The following is a 13,628-nucleotide window of genomic DNA, read 5'->3' as shown; positions in this document are numbered from 1 at the left end:
TGCCAATTGACTCCAATGGTCTACAAATGTCTACTGTATTCCACAAATATGACTGGCCGATTGTGATGTTCCTGTGAATGCAGTCATGATCTGAAAGTTATTTGTGATTAATTATTTTGTTTTTAGTCAATCCACAGGTAATTTCTTATTCATATGGCCATCTTTTCCTCACCAAGCTAAATTTCTAGGTCAGCATCTCTGTTGATCAAGGCTGGAATAGACTCCTTGGTAAGATCCTTTGCTTCTAGGATTAGTGCATATGTACTGATGACGATAGTGTATTGAGCCTAAGGATCATGAGATGTTTGTTTATTCCACAATGGGATCACTGAATCAACTAGTTCCTTTATTAAGATGAAGTCAACCTCATAACCAGTGTACTTCTGGCTTACCTTCCAGAAGGTGTAACCACCAGTTTATTCTTTGAATTCACCATCTCTTGACCATTGTGTTTCACTTTAGGCAATAATGCCAAATTCATAGCATTGATCCTGCTGAGTAATGATGGTGGTATGATGTTCAGGCCTGTTACTGTTGGGATTGCCCAGGAGTACCTGGTGTTCCAGGACCCAAATGTCATCTTAAGGGGGTGAAAGTTGCCTGTGTGTGGGATATTTTAATGTTGGTAACTATTGCACATAGACAGCTGCACTGTCCTGGCAGAGCAAGATCTGCGTCTAATGGCTCGGATGAACAAGATAATTGGAGTTCAGACTCCGCAGTATTGATGGGACTATCACACAAACAACTGTTTACCCATCCTAGATGCCTGTGATCCTGCTCGCTTGTGGAATAGCACAGGCGTGGAGATCAATCTGACCCTGTTAGCGAAGACTCATTCTCGACAAAGCAGCAGGCTGATCTTCAAATGCTCATCCTGTGCTGATACCACTTTTTAATTCTTGGTGTTTCAAGATATTCAGGTTCCCTGATGGTCCATTCTGTCTCTCTTTTATTCTCAGTCTATCTCCCTAGTGCACCTGAGGTATTTTTCGGCTGTGATCATGATTCTGCTATTTTTTTCCCCAGTATCTTTGTGGTTTATCCAGTTCTGATCAAGCTCCTACTCCCCCTCTGACCCTGGTATCAAGGGTTCTGCTGTTCTGCTCAGGTCCTATTCTCTACATCCCTGCACATTAGGCTTCTCAACCAAGTGAATTTCCCACCTGCCACCCCACAAATTTTGATACCCACAAATCTTTCCAAACCAAGTCTAAACCCTATGGTACCAATCCTGGCACCCTTACTGCATGGTAACCAAACAATAAGCCGATCCTGGTGAGATAACTCTTGCAATTGTCAGAAATCTGATGTCCTAACTCTGATTTTAAGTTTCCATGAAAGGTGAGTATAAATTTAGAAAGGCGAAAGAGAATCTGACAGAGAGATGTGATCTTGTTTGCAAATTTTTTATGCACTTTTTCTGAGATTTGTGTAACCTACACAAAAGATTTGAGAACACAAGCACAAATTATGTTTGGTGTGAGTAATAAACATCAATCAACACCATCTCCACTGATTCTGTAGACTTTTGAGGGGGCTTTAAAAATTAGACTAGTTCTTTTGGATACAAATACAAATAGGCACAATTTAAAAGCTTCTGGTTTTATTTTACTCTGTTAGGAAATGGTTTATTCTTACTCTCACTAGCAAATGGTTCAAAGCAATTTTCTGTAATTTAAAATGGGTTACGCGTAAGTGGTAAATTGAAATTGTGCTTAAAAATGGATTTTTTACGATAGCTGGAATGCTTCCACACTTAAGTATATCAAGAAAATCATTTGAAAGAAATATAATTTTAAAAAAATTCTGCCTGATTGTGTAGATTCATTTCAGATCTTCTGTTTGGAAATATACAAACAAGAATGAGCAGAAGTTTGAAAAAATGTCAAAATCCTAGTGTGTAATTGATTCTGAAAAATGGTAAAGTGGAAATTCTACCTCAGACAGAACAAGCAAAGTCTGTAGATTTGAAAAGGTGTCACACATACTGATGGAGAGAGAAAGCCCTGGAGTGGCTCACACAAAGGAATAGTGCTGAGTAGGAGAAAAACAATTGTTGTAAGCTGATGATCTGTTTCATTGTCATAGAGAAAGGAAAATAAGAAGTAAAAAGGCAAATCAAAATCAAAAAGGCTTAAATATTGGTTCTAGTGGAAAGAAGGTTATGAGTCTATCAGAAATCAAATAGTTTCATAATAAATACTTGTAAACAGTAAGACAAAATATTTCAGAATAAAAAATCATATAAAACAGCCCATCCATCTAGATTTTAATCATGAGGTTTTAGAAGAATATGTTTCAGTATTTTCAAAAATACTTTCAATACAATTCTTTATGCAGTATTTGTGTTAGCTCTGACATTTTTCCAGCGAGCCTTGTCAGGAGTGTTCACAAAGGTCATTTACTCTTCTTTGATCTATTATCCCTCCATCATATTGCAAACACTTCTACAATTAATGCTTGGGAATACACTGCAGTAGTGGGTTGCCCAAGTGAGGTCCTTCAGTTTAAATTTTTCTATTTCCTTTAACTTGAATTTTAAAGCAACTCCATATTGTTTATAGTTGATTACCAGCAAAGCCAGGTCCCGGTACTGGGTCGGTATCATAACACTGAGTCATCATTTACATCACTGTTCATGTTGTGATAAAAGATTAATAGAAGACAACAAATTTCATTCAAAAAAGTCACAATATAATTCACACTCTTAACCGCTTAGCTGTATGATGTTAAGTGAGCCAGCCTCGAGGATAATAAATATCTGATAACCAAGTCACAGATAGAAAAGTAGAGCTAATTCTTTGGTCAATGAGAGGAACTGAGTAAAACTCATGATCATGCAGAGGATGGCCGTACTGTCACTTAGTGCATTTAGGCACAAACCTAGGAAAATATTCCATGGCATTTAGCCACAAGTCTTAGCTCGATCCTTTCTAATTGTTACAGAAACAGCAATACTTTTTTTTATGCTTAGTGTTATTTGTAGCTATCATGAAATGAAGTGGTAGCATCTCATAGATGAGAAGTACAATCATTAACTAATGTTACAAACTGAAGAATGCAAACGCAAGCTAGAATTTGCTCAATAACCTAGAATAGCTGGTTAATAAATAATAGACTGGTACAAAGGTTTCTTCACGTTCCTACAAGTCTTTTAAAAGCATTGACTCGTGTGTAAAGCTGACATTTGGTACTGTTGAAATGATATGAACAATAGTGAACATAGTGACTGTCATTTACAATTTCAAGAGTAGATAAACACTGCACTAACTTCCACCACCAAATATTCAATTATAACTAAAGTCTTTACTAACAAGTGGTAAACACAATCTTGTGCCTTTGCCTTTCTTGTGTTTGGCGTGGTAGTGCTACCCAGTGGTGTAAAACCAACTAAACACGAGTGACAATATCATGTGCTGACTCCCCTCAGAGATTCTAATACTGCAGAAATGTAAACTATATTGTGGGTTTGGCACAATGTGACAAAATATGCTTTGACGTAAATAGATGTTTAATCTTAAAATCAGTAATTTCCTTTAAATTCCACAAACGCTGCATTGCTTGGAGTGATAAAAATGGCACAAGAAGTTTACATGCACGCCTCATATTTAGAGGTCACCAATCTCACCTGTTGTATTATATGCATTAACAGCCACAGCATTTCTCAGTTTTCTGATATATCTTAGCAACCCAGACAATGGCACACGCTGGTCATCCTGGTAGGCGGTGATGAATATAGATGGGTATTTCTAAAACAAAGCAGCATTAAAATCTTAATTCTTGATTAGATTACCTTCTCAAAAAATTGAGAGTTCTCAAACAACATTATTTCAAATCTCAATTTCAAAATGTTAACACAGGCAACAAGAACTGTAATCAGTGATGGCTGCGATAATATCCTAAAATTTAAGTTAAAATGATATAATTTGAACTGATTATCCACCACTTCAAATCAAGAATGAGAAATGTTTGGAAGAGCCATTAAGTCCAATGGTGGCGAGGGAGTTGTTTTCATTCAGTATGTCTACAGTGGAAGCGTTCTGACTAATAGAGTGTCTCAACACTGGTAATTGTATTGCCTTTCAGTATCAGGCTCACTAATGTATCCACTACACTTACATTTTTAAAAACAAGGGGAATCCAATCACTGATCCTTGATATTCAACAGCATTAGCATTACTGAAACCTCATTATCAATATCCTGGACGTAACTATTGATGAGAAACTGAATTGGACCAGCCACCACAGAGGGTGGTCTGTGTATGGAATGGCACGGCAGAAGAATGGGTGGAGGCTGATATGATTACAATATTTAGAAGGCATCTGGATGGGTATGTCAATAGGAAGGGTTGAGAGAGATGTGGGCCAAATGCTGGCAAATGGGACGACATTTATATTGGATATCTGGTCGCACAGATGAATTGGACCAAAGGGTCTGTTTCCGCGCTGTACATCTCCATGATTTTATGACTCTATATAAAGGCTGTGGCTAAAAGAGCAAGTAAAAGACTAGGAATCCTGCAATAAATCACTCTGTAACTCCTCAAAGTCTGTCCACCATCGAAAGGAGTATAAAGGAGTACACTCCACTTACCTGGATGAGTTTAGAAACTCACCTCTCATGTTACTGGACTGCATACTCAGCAAACCTGCGATGGGGTTAGGGTTAGGGTTAGGGTTAAGACACAGTAAACTCTTACCATTACAACTGCCATCCAAAATTACCTGTGGCTTTATATTGTGATATGGACAATAAGCTTGAATGCATTTAAAAAGATTTTGATCAGACAAAGGATCTCCCCACTCTTCTTGCTCTTCAATGGTGAGCGGTAATGAAGGATCCAGCATGGTGTTGAGAACATCGAGGAAAGGAGCCTGCCAATAAAAATCCTCACCAGTCAGTAATTATTATTGTTACAAGCTAATATTATCATGAAAACAACATGGCAAATACACTTAACGTGTAACAATGACTTATTTTCCAAATCTTCTCTCATAAACAGTCTCCTCTAGCCATATATAAAGATCTGCAGTGAATAATTTGAAGTGCAACAGCCAACTGTTAGCAGACAGACATGATGATAGGTGTCACAAAAGTGCAGATTAATCAGGATACTCAAAATATGAATCAAATCTAATTCTTTTCTCATCAGTATCAATTCTGTTACATGCTGTACCAGTATACCTGTAATTGCTGGGTGTTTTCATAGAATCTCTACAGTGTGGAAGCAGACATTTGGCCCAAGTGCAAACCTACTTTCAGAATAGCATCCCAGCCAGACCCACCACAGCCTGTAACCATGCACATCCCATGAACAACTCACCCAGCCTGCACATCCCCCTGACACAATGGGCAGTTTAGCATGACCAATCCACCTAAGCTTCACATCTTTGGATTCTGGGAAGAAAGCGGAGCAACTAGAGGAAACCCAAGCAGACACGTGGAGAATGTAAAAACTTCACACAGACAGTCACTCAAGGGTGGACTCGAAGCTGGGTCCCTGGCGCTGAGGCAACTAACCACTGAGCCACTGTGCTGCCCCGAGATGTGAAGATGTTAGGTTCCCACATCTATCTTGAATTTGATTAACGAGTAGTAAGTGCTGGTGCACATTCATCCTTTCTTCTGCATCAACTGATCAATCTCCAGTGTTTCTCCTTCAGGATATGATAAACTTCGTTTCCAATACTTCACTCAGGCAAGCCAGAGTGAACACCTCAAAGCTCTGGTGTACTTTTTTAAAGGCATCTAAAGATTAGAAGATTTTGGTCAATGAAGAAACTTGGTGAGACGTCCATTAAACTTAACTTCATTTCGATAGACTTGCTCCATTCACAGTCTGAACCAATATGAAGTGCAAAAATTGTTTTTAAGAATACATTTTCCTTGATGGACTGAGGATCTTCATTCCAACTAAAGAAAGTGCCAACATTTACTGCATAAATGTTCTAAGTCAAAATAGCTTTGTCCTGGAAACATTGTTAACTCAATGGAGTTCCCTTTATTAAATCAGTTGGCCAGTTATGAGTAAGTTTAAGAGCATATTCTGAATTAGGTGCAAATAATGGTGAAATAATGCATTTATTTCACATCTGGACAAACATTATTTTGGAACATTACTCTAGTCATGTGTAATCCTACTTTTAGCACCTATCAAAGCTGACTGCCCTACTAAATACAAAGCACCATTAATGCATTCCAAGATACAGCACTGTGACAGTAAGGTACAGTGCAAGGGCTTTACTTAACACTTGCATTAAACCAGACAATTTTAAATATTGTCCAAAACGGTGTGCCTACATGATGGGGTGGGGAGAGGGAGATTCATAGTCTTTGGCCCTTTTTCTAAGTTCATTAATAATGTGCTAATTAAAAATCTCAAAGTACACACAAGTGTACATTATATTTATTCAGTAATGCTAATCCATATAGTTCTTGTGTGTGTGTAAGAACATGTAGGTGACGTGTGTATTAAACAACTACACTTTTCTTTAAAATCCAAAAACTATGGAAAAAATGTTTTTAGAAGTTTGCTGGTTACCTTTCTTTAGCTGGACAAAGTATGGAAATCAGGCAATGATAGGAGCGGCCTCAGCTCTGACTACAGATTTTAAAAAAGCCTATCAAAATAATCAGGCAGACTCATGGAGGAAAGTTACTTTGGCAAGAAACAGTTAAACACATTAATGAAAAAACTGCATTTATATTATGCCCTTGACATCCTCAGGACATCAAAATTCCTCACAGCCAAACTTGCACAGTTTATAAATAGTCAGTACTACAGTACATTTGCAGACAAGTAACTGTAAACATCAACAAAATTAACTGACCTGTTAAACTGTTTTATCTGAACTCTTTGATTTAGGGATGGATTTTAGTGAAGGCACTGGGACATGTGTCCATCTCTTTTTCAAACACAGCCAGGAGATCTTGTGTTTCCACTTGAATTAGGAGTTGAGACTACTTTAAGGTCCCATTTGAAAGACTACTGTTCTGATGCTGCACTGCTTCAGTATTTGGATAATGCATTCAAGTCCTGAGTTATGTTAAACTGACAAAACTTAAGTTCTGAGGGACTGAGCTCTGAGGAAGGGTCACTTGATCCGAAATGCTAACTCTGATTTCTCTCCACAGATGCTGCCAGATCTGCTGAGCTTTTCCAGCAGTTTTTGTTTTTGATCTTGGATTTAAGCACTGCTTTGCAAGCACCTTCTTTAAATGCTGCCACGGGCTTGTACTTTATGTTCCACCTGAGAGTCCTGGCTGGTCTTATTCTCATGGGCCTATTACTGTGCTAGAATGTCTGGGTTCATTTGCTACCTGGCCTGGAGGTAGGCTAAAAATAATTTGCACTTAGAAGGTATTCGCTGGTAGGTCTGATGGGATAAAGTGTAGTACTGGGAGATGTGAAAGGAATGGGGGAATAGACTAAATACTAAGAGGGGAAATTAAGGTATGAAGTAAAACAGTGAAAGGGAATATAGCTGAGAAGAGGGAGAACGGGCAAAAACTGATAGTATGAAGGGAGAGCAAAGCCTGGCGAGGGAGGTAATCAGGTGAGTAGGTCTGGAGGAGATGTACTGTCTCCACTTTCTTTGCTTTTGACTGATGCTGTGCAGCAGGGCTGCATATTACCTATCAACCCAAAGCCATCTTGTCATAATTGCTGGGTCATTTCTGTCACTCTGGATCCAAATTTGTCAATGCCTTGATGCTCTTCATTGCCTGTTAATTGACCGGCATTTACAGCTCTCACTAATCAGGTGAAATAGAAGGCAAAATACCCAAAAGTGGGCTGACAGAGTACAGAGAGTCAGTGAAAAGAAAAAATGAATGGGAGGAGAAAGAGATACACGTGCAGGAAACAAAAGGATATGGCCAACACAGACAGAATAGATGTGATAATGGGAACTGCAGATGCTGGAGAATCCAAGATAATAAAATGTGAGGCTGGATGAACACAGCAGGCCAAGCAGCATCTCAGGAGCACAAAAGGTGACGTTTCGGGCCTAGACCCTTCATCAGAGAGGGGGATGGGGTGAGGGTTCTGGAATAAATAGGGAGAGAGGGGGAGGTGGACCGAAGATGGAGAGAAGATAGGTGGAGTGGAGAGTATAGGTGGGGAGGTAGGGAGGGGATAGGTCAGTCCAGGGAAGACGGACAGGTCAAGGAGGTGGGATGAGGTTAGTAGGTAGATGGGGGTGCGGCTTGGGGTGGGAGGAAGGGATGGGTGAGAGGAAGAACAGGTTAGGGAGGCAGAGACAGGTTGGGCTGGTTTTGGGATGCAGTGGGTGGAGGGGAAGAGCTGGGCTGGTTGTGTGGTGCAGTGGGGGGAGGGGACGAACTGGGCTAGTTTTGTGGACTTCACCAGCTTCAAAATCTCCCCTTCCCCCACCGCATCCCAAAACCAGCCCACTTCGTCCCCTCCCCCCCACTGCACCACACAACCAGCCCGGCTCTTCCCCTCCACCTACTGCATCCCAAAACCAGTCCAACCTGTCTCTGCCTCCCTAACCTGTTCTTCCTCTCACCCATCCCTTCCTCCCACCCCAAGCCGCACCTCCATCTCCTACCTACTAACCTCATCCCACCTCTTGACCTGTCCGTCTTCCCTGGACTGACCTATCCCCTCCCTACCTCCCCACCTATACTCTCCTCTCCACCTATCTTCTTTTCTCTCCATCTTCGGTCCACCTCCCCCTCTCTTCCTATTTATTCCAGAACCCTCACTCCATCCCCCTCTCTGATGAAGGTTCTACGCCCGAAACGTCAGCTTTGGTGCTCCTGAGATGCTGCTTGGCCTGCTGTGTTCATCCAGCCTCACATTTTATTATCACAGACAGAATAGAGACAGGCAATCTAACTTTAACAATGCTACAGGAAACACACTAGGACGTGATCCTAGTTCACAACATTCACAATATTTTTAAACTAACACGATTAAAAAATCATTTTCCAACTTACTTGTAAAACAACAGCTTTGATGGAATCAGGAGACACATTGCACAAGCTCCCTGCTAGGACTCCACCTGCACTGTTTGCTGTGAGGGCAGTCCGCCTGGGGTTTGAATATCCCATTGAGTGCAAATGATGAAAACAAGCCTCTAAGTCATATACGCCCACTTGCTTCTTGTCCAACCGACTTGCTTTGTGCCAGCTTAAACCTAACTCTCCACCTCCTCTGGTGCGTAGAGCCAAACAGATTAAAATAAATATGTAAACAAAATACTGTATTGCAGATATTGGATATTTGAAACAAAAAACAAAAATGTTGGAAATAGCAAGTGAGGCAGTATTTGATGACAGCAAAATGAAATTAATGTTTCAGGTCGATGATCTTTCATCAGATACCACCTGCCTTGCTCAGCATTACTTGCATTTTCTGTCTTTACAGTAAAATATATGTTAGAATCGAATCAATACAATTTACAAGCATGTGCCCTTTACTTAATTAAGACAAAATCTTCATGAAAAGTTGAATATTAAAAGAAAGCCTATTCAACAAAATGAATTAAATAATGGAAATCATAAACAAGTTTATCTCCCGAGGAATGGATAACACTCCCTGGTTTAAAATGTTACTTTTCATTCCTCTATACATTTTCTCAAGCCAAACATTTAAATATGGGTATTTTCCATCATCACTTGCAAGTACATATTCATATATTAGCTCTAAAAAAGAAAAGATCATTTAAAAAGTTTCAGAAAGGTGCCCCAGACACCAAAGAAAACACACTGAACAGAAAATTTGGTTGAAGGACATCTTAAAGGACAGAGAGGTAGAGAGCTTTAGGGACAAAATTCAAGACAGTGAGAACTAAGATTGAGCCCAGTGGTAGAGAGGCACAACATGCCCTAGTCAGACTAATTCAGAATTTATAGAGCGCAGTGGGGTTAAAGGGCTGAAGCTGGTGGAAGGTTGTGTTCCAATATGGATGAATGAGGTCTGAGGTGTGGAAGATGGGCACTTGGACATAATGTGGGGCAGGAAGCAACCAAACAGAATTTGTAATGATGTGAAGTTTCTGGAAAGAGAAAGGAAGGCTGGCCAGAAGAGCACTGGAATAGCTATTTATGGAGACCTAAATGTAAGGCGTACAAATTATTTTTTGTTTTAATATCATTTCCTTCAGAGTTTGGATTTTGAACTCATGGCATGAGGGTTTTAGCCAATATGTACGAGGTGGTTTAATGTCATTTTCTGGAGCAATGGTTTATTGTGATATAACATCAAGGAGCATTAGATTGCTTTTATTTGAAAGGATTCAAGTTTTTGTTTGCTTTTTGGGAACATCTGGAGCTTGAAATCTTTTGGTTTCAGTTTGCAGACATCCTGAATAAAGTTAGATGAATGAAGTAGCTCTCCCGGTGCAAGGAGTTAGTTTAGAAAATTTAGAAATAGGTTACTGCAGTAAAATGTTTCAGGTTGAAAGTTCCAGACAGGAAGAGTTTTGTTAAAGTTATGAAAGGGTTAATTGAAGCAGTGAAGTCTAAACTCATTTATATGAAGGCTCAAGAAAGAGGCTGAAGTGTTTGGAGAAAGGCAATGGGATTTTGTCATAAATCAGGCCCGTAATTATATCTGAACAAAGATAAATAAAACAACTTAACTGGAGATTTATCTTGTTGCAGGATTTTATCGTGTGCAAATTAGCTGCCATATCTGCTTACTGTACAATAGTGACTTAACTTCAAAACTACTTATTTGGCTTTGAAGCATTTTGAGACATCCAGAGGTTGGGGAGCTTTTGTTTTGAAATCCGATGTTTCATGGCTGGAAATTACATGGTACCCAAGATTGGATATCTGACAGGCAGTCTGAAAGTCGAGGCTGGGATGGGTGTGAGAGAAGGTTGGACAACCAGAACTGCATGTCATCAGTCTACTTCTGGAAGCTGATCTCTTGCATTTGGATAGGATTACGAAGATGTAGCATATTGAAAATAAAGAACATTTAGGGGTAACAATGGTGTAGTGGTAATATCACCAGACTAGTAATTCAGAACTCCAGGCAAATGTTATGTTGGTGCGGGTTCAAATTCCATTATGACAGATGGTGAAATTTGAATTCAATAAAATCTGAAATAAAGATCAAGTCTAACAATGAACCCTGTCAATTATCATAAAAATACATCTGGTTCACTAATGGCTTTTAGGGATGGAAACTTGCTGCCCTGCAGTATGACTCTCTCAGCAATTACAGATGGGCAATAAATTCTGGCTCAACAACTTGCACATCCCATGAATGAACAAAAAAAAAAGGTGGAATTCTTGAGGTGATATAGAGGCAACAAAGGCTGCTGATAGGAATTATCTGGTTGTAATTGGATGGGCATAATTGAAATGAGGCAAGAACAGCAACATGGAGGAGAAATGCTATGAAGACTCTCATCAAGTATGTTGAGACTATTGAGAGGTTAAAGAAGGATAAAGCGCATGACCTGAAAAGGTCTGGTAGTCTAGATATGTCTGATTTTTCGCGACGTTTGCTTTACCCCTACTGGTGATACATCACAATTAGCAAGCCAAACTGGAAGCAAACTTTCATTTGATATATATATAAAATGCCTCAGCCATGAAAACAGTGAAGGTCATAACTGCAATTAGCTGGCTATTCAGCCTATGACAATGTTGGAGGACTGTAACTGGTCTTGGTGTCGCTGGGGCTGTTCCTGGATTGTAATGTACTCTTAAAAAACTGTATAGATGGATGTCAAGTGAATCATTCCATGAACCTCCACCGTTTTAAAAATCTGAACTGAGGGAGGGATGTTTGGGTCATTTTAACCTCTGCCTTCCCAGTGGAATTTAAAATCACCTGTTCCCTTTCTGCAGTTTTCCATATCATACCAATCTTCTGTGCAGGGTGAGAACATCATTCAATGGAAATAAGAGAACTGCTACTTCAAACAATAAAGCCTGACAATTTAATGTTGTCACTCAACTTCTAATTTAACCAGTCTATCTAATATTCTTCTTGTCAGGTGAAGCAAGCAAGAAGAATAGTTAGGGAAAGAAAAGACCTGAACAGTTAAGTTTCAAAGCATTTTATTCATTCATATTGTGGGGTCAGAAACACCATAAATAGCCTTTTGGGATTCACTGGGCTATCACTTATCAATTGCAAGGTGTAAAGGGTTAATAGGATATGTGCAAAAAAGGCATTGAAATGTTTGCTCAACCATGATCAGATTAAATGGCAGACCTGGCTTGATGGGCCAAGTGGTCCACTTCCGTCCCTACATTCTCTCCCAGTACTCCTTATTGGAAGTTATGAAGAATTAAGAATTTCCGAAGAAGGGTCTAGGCCCAAAACATCAGCTTTCCTGCTCCTTTGTTGCTGCTTGGCCTGCTGTGTTCATCCAGCTCTACATCTTGTTATTTCGTATAAACAGATAGCCTCGTGAATGAGCAATACCCACATAGTGCTGCTGGCAAATATCGGGGGAGGAACTGAACGGTCAGAGGGGATGGGGCAAGCACTGACATCAATGTTGCATATAATCATTGTAATGTTTAAATACCCTGTACTTTACTGACAGAGTTAGAGTCTGCTCCAGAAACCACTCCAATGCTGTGTTGGTAAGCAGCTCTGAATAAAAAGAGTCAAAACATTAAAGAAACAGGCCTTTCAGTCCAACTCATGCTGACCAGGTTTCCCCAAACTAAACTGGTCCCATTTACCTGCTTTTGGCCTATATCTGTCCAAACCATTCCTATTCACGTACCTGTCTAAATCTCTTTTAAATGTTGTAATTTTACCCACATGTACCACTTCCTCTGGCAGGTCAATCCATAAAGATTGATTTGTGCTGCTGACCATGGGACTCAAGACTCCTGTTTAAAATATCTCCCCAACAATGCTACCCTCGCTGATTGAAATTGTTACTTTAACTGTTTCTCTAATATTCACCTTTACAATAATAATAGGAACTGCAGATGCTGGAAAATCCAAGATAATAAAGTATGAAGCTGGATGAACACAGCAGGCCAAGCAGCATCTCAGGAGCACAAAAGCTGATGCTTCGGGCCTAGACCCTTCATCAGAGAGGGGGATGGGTGAGGATTCTGGAATAAATAGGGAGAGAGGGGGAGGCAGACCGAAGATGGAGAGAAGATAGGTGGAGAGGAGAGTATAGGTGGGGAGGTAGGGAGGGGATAGGTCAGTCCAGGAAAGACGGACAGGTCAAGGAGGTGGGATGAGGTTAGTAGGTAGGAGATGGAGGTGCGGCTTGGGGTGGGAGGAAGGGATGGGTGAGAGGAAGAACAGGTTAGGGAGGCAGAGACAGGCTGGGTTGGTTTTGGAATGCAGTGGGGGCAGGGGATGAGCTGGGCTGGTTGTGTGGTGCAGTGGGGGGAGGGGACGAACTGGGCTGGTTTTGGGATGCGGTGGGGGAAGGGGAGATTTTGAAGCTGGTGAAGTCCACATTGATACCATTGGGCTGCAGGGTTCCCAAGCGGAATATGAGTTGCTGTTCCTGCAACCTTCGGGTGGCATCCTTGTGGCACTGCAGGAGGCCCATGATGGACATGTCATCTAAAGAATGGGAGGAGGAGTTGAAATGGTTCGCGACTGGGAGGTGCAGTTGTTTGTTATGAACCGAGCGGAGGTGTTCTGCAAAGC

General features: G+C 40.5%; 1 protein-coding gene across 5 annotated transcripts in view; it reads right to left on the bottom strand.

The window, feature by feature from the left end:
• The window catches only part of prepl (prolyl endopeptidase like), a 70,494-nt gene that overhangs the window by 8,801 nt on the left and 48,065 nt on the right, over nt 1-13,628 (bottom strand). For 4 of the 5 annotated variants that reach the window (XM_048536237.2, XM_048536238.2, XM_048536239.2 and 1 more), the window contains 3 exons: nt 8,969-9,185; nt 4,729-4,878; nt 3,632-3,752 (listed from right to left, as the gene is read on the bottom strand). In XM_048536237.2, coding sequence (XP_048392194.1) covers nt 3,632-3,752; nt 4,729-4,878; nt 8,969-9,185 — 488 coding nt within the window. Of the gene's footprint in view, nt 1-3,631; nt 3,753-4,728; nt 4,879-5,570; nt 5,753-8,968; nt 9,186-13,628 lie in introns of those variants that run through there. The other variant, XM_059648616.1, reaches the window with a different exon arrangement.

This window comes from Stegostoma tigrinum, chromosome 9, assembly GCF_030684315.1.
Source record: "Stegostoma tigrinum isolate sSteTig4 chromosome 9, sSteTig4.hap1, whole genome shotgun sequence".
NCBI lineage: Eukaryota > Metazoa > Chordata > Chondrichthyes > Orectolobiformes > Stegostomatidae > Stegostoma > Stegostoma tigrinum.
The sequence above is the reverse complement of the archived record's forward strand: the minus strand, read 5'-3'. Positions and strand labels throughout refer to the sequence as shown.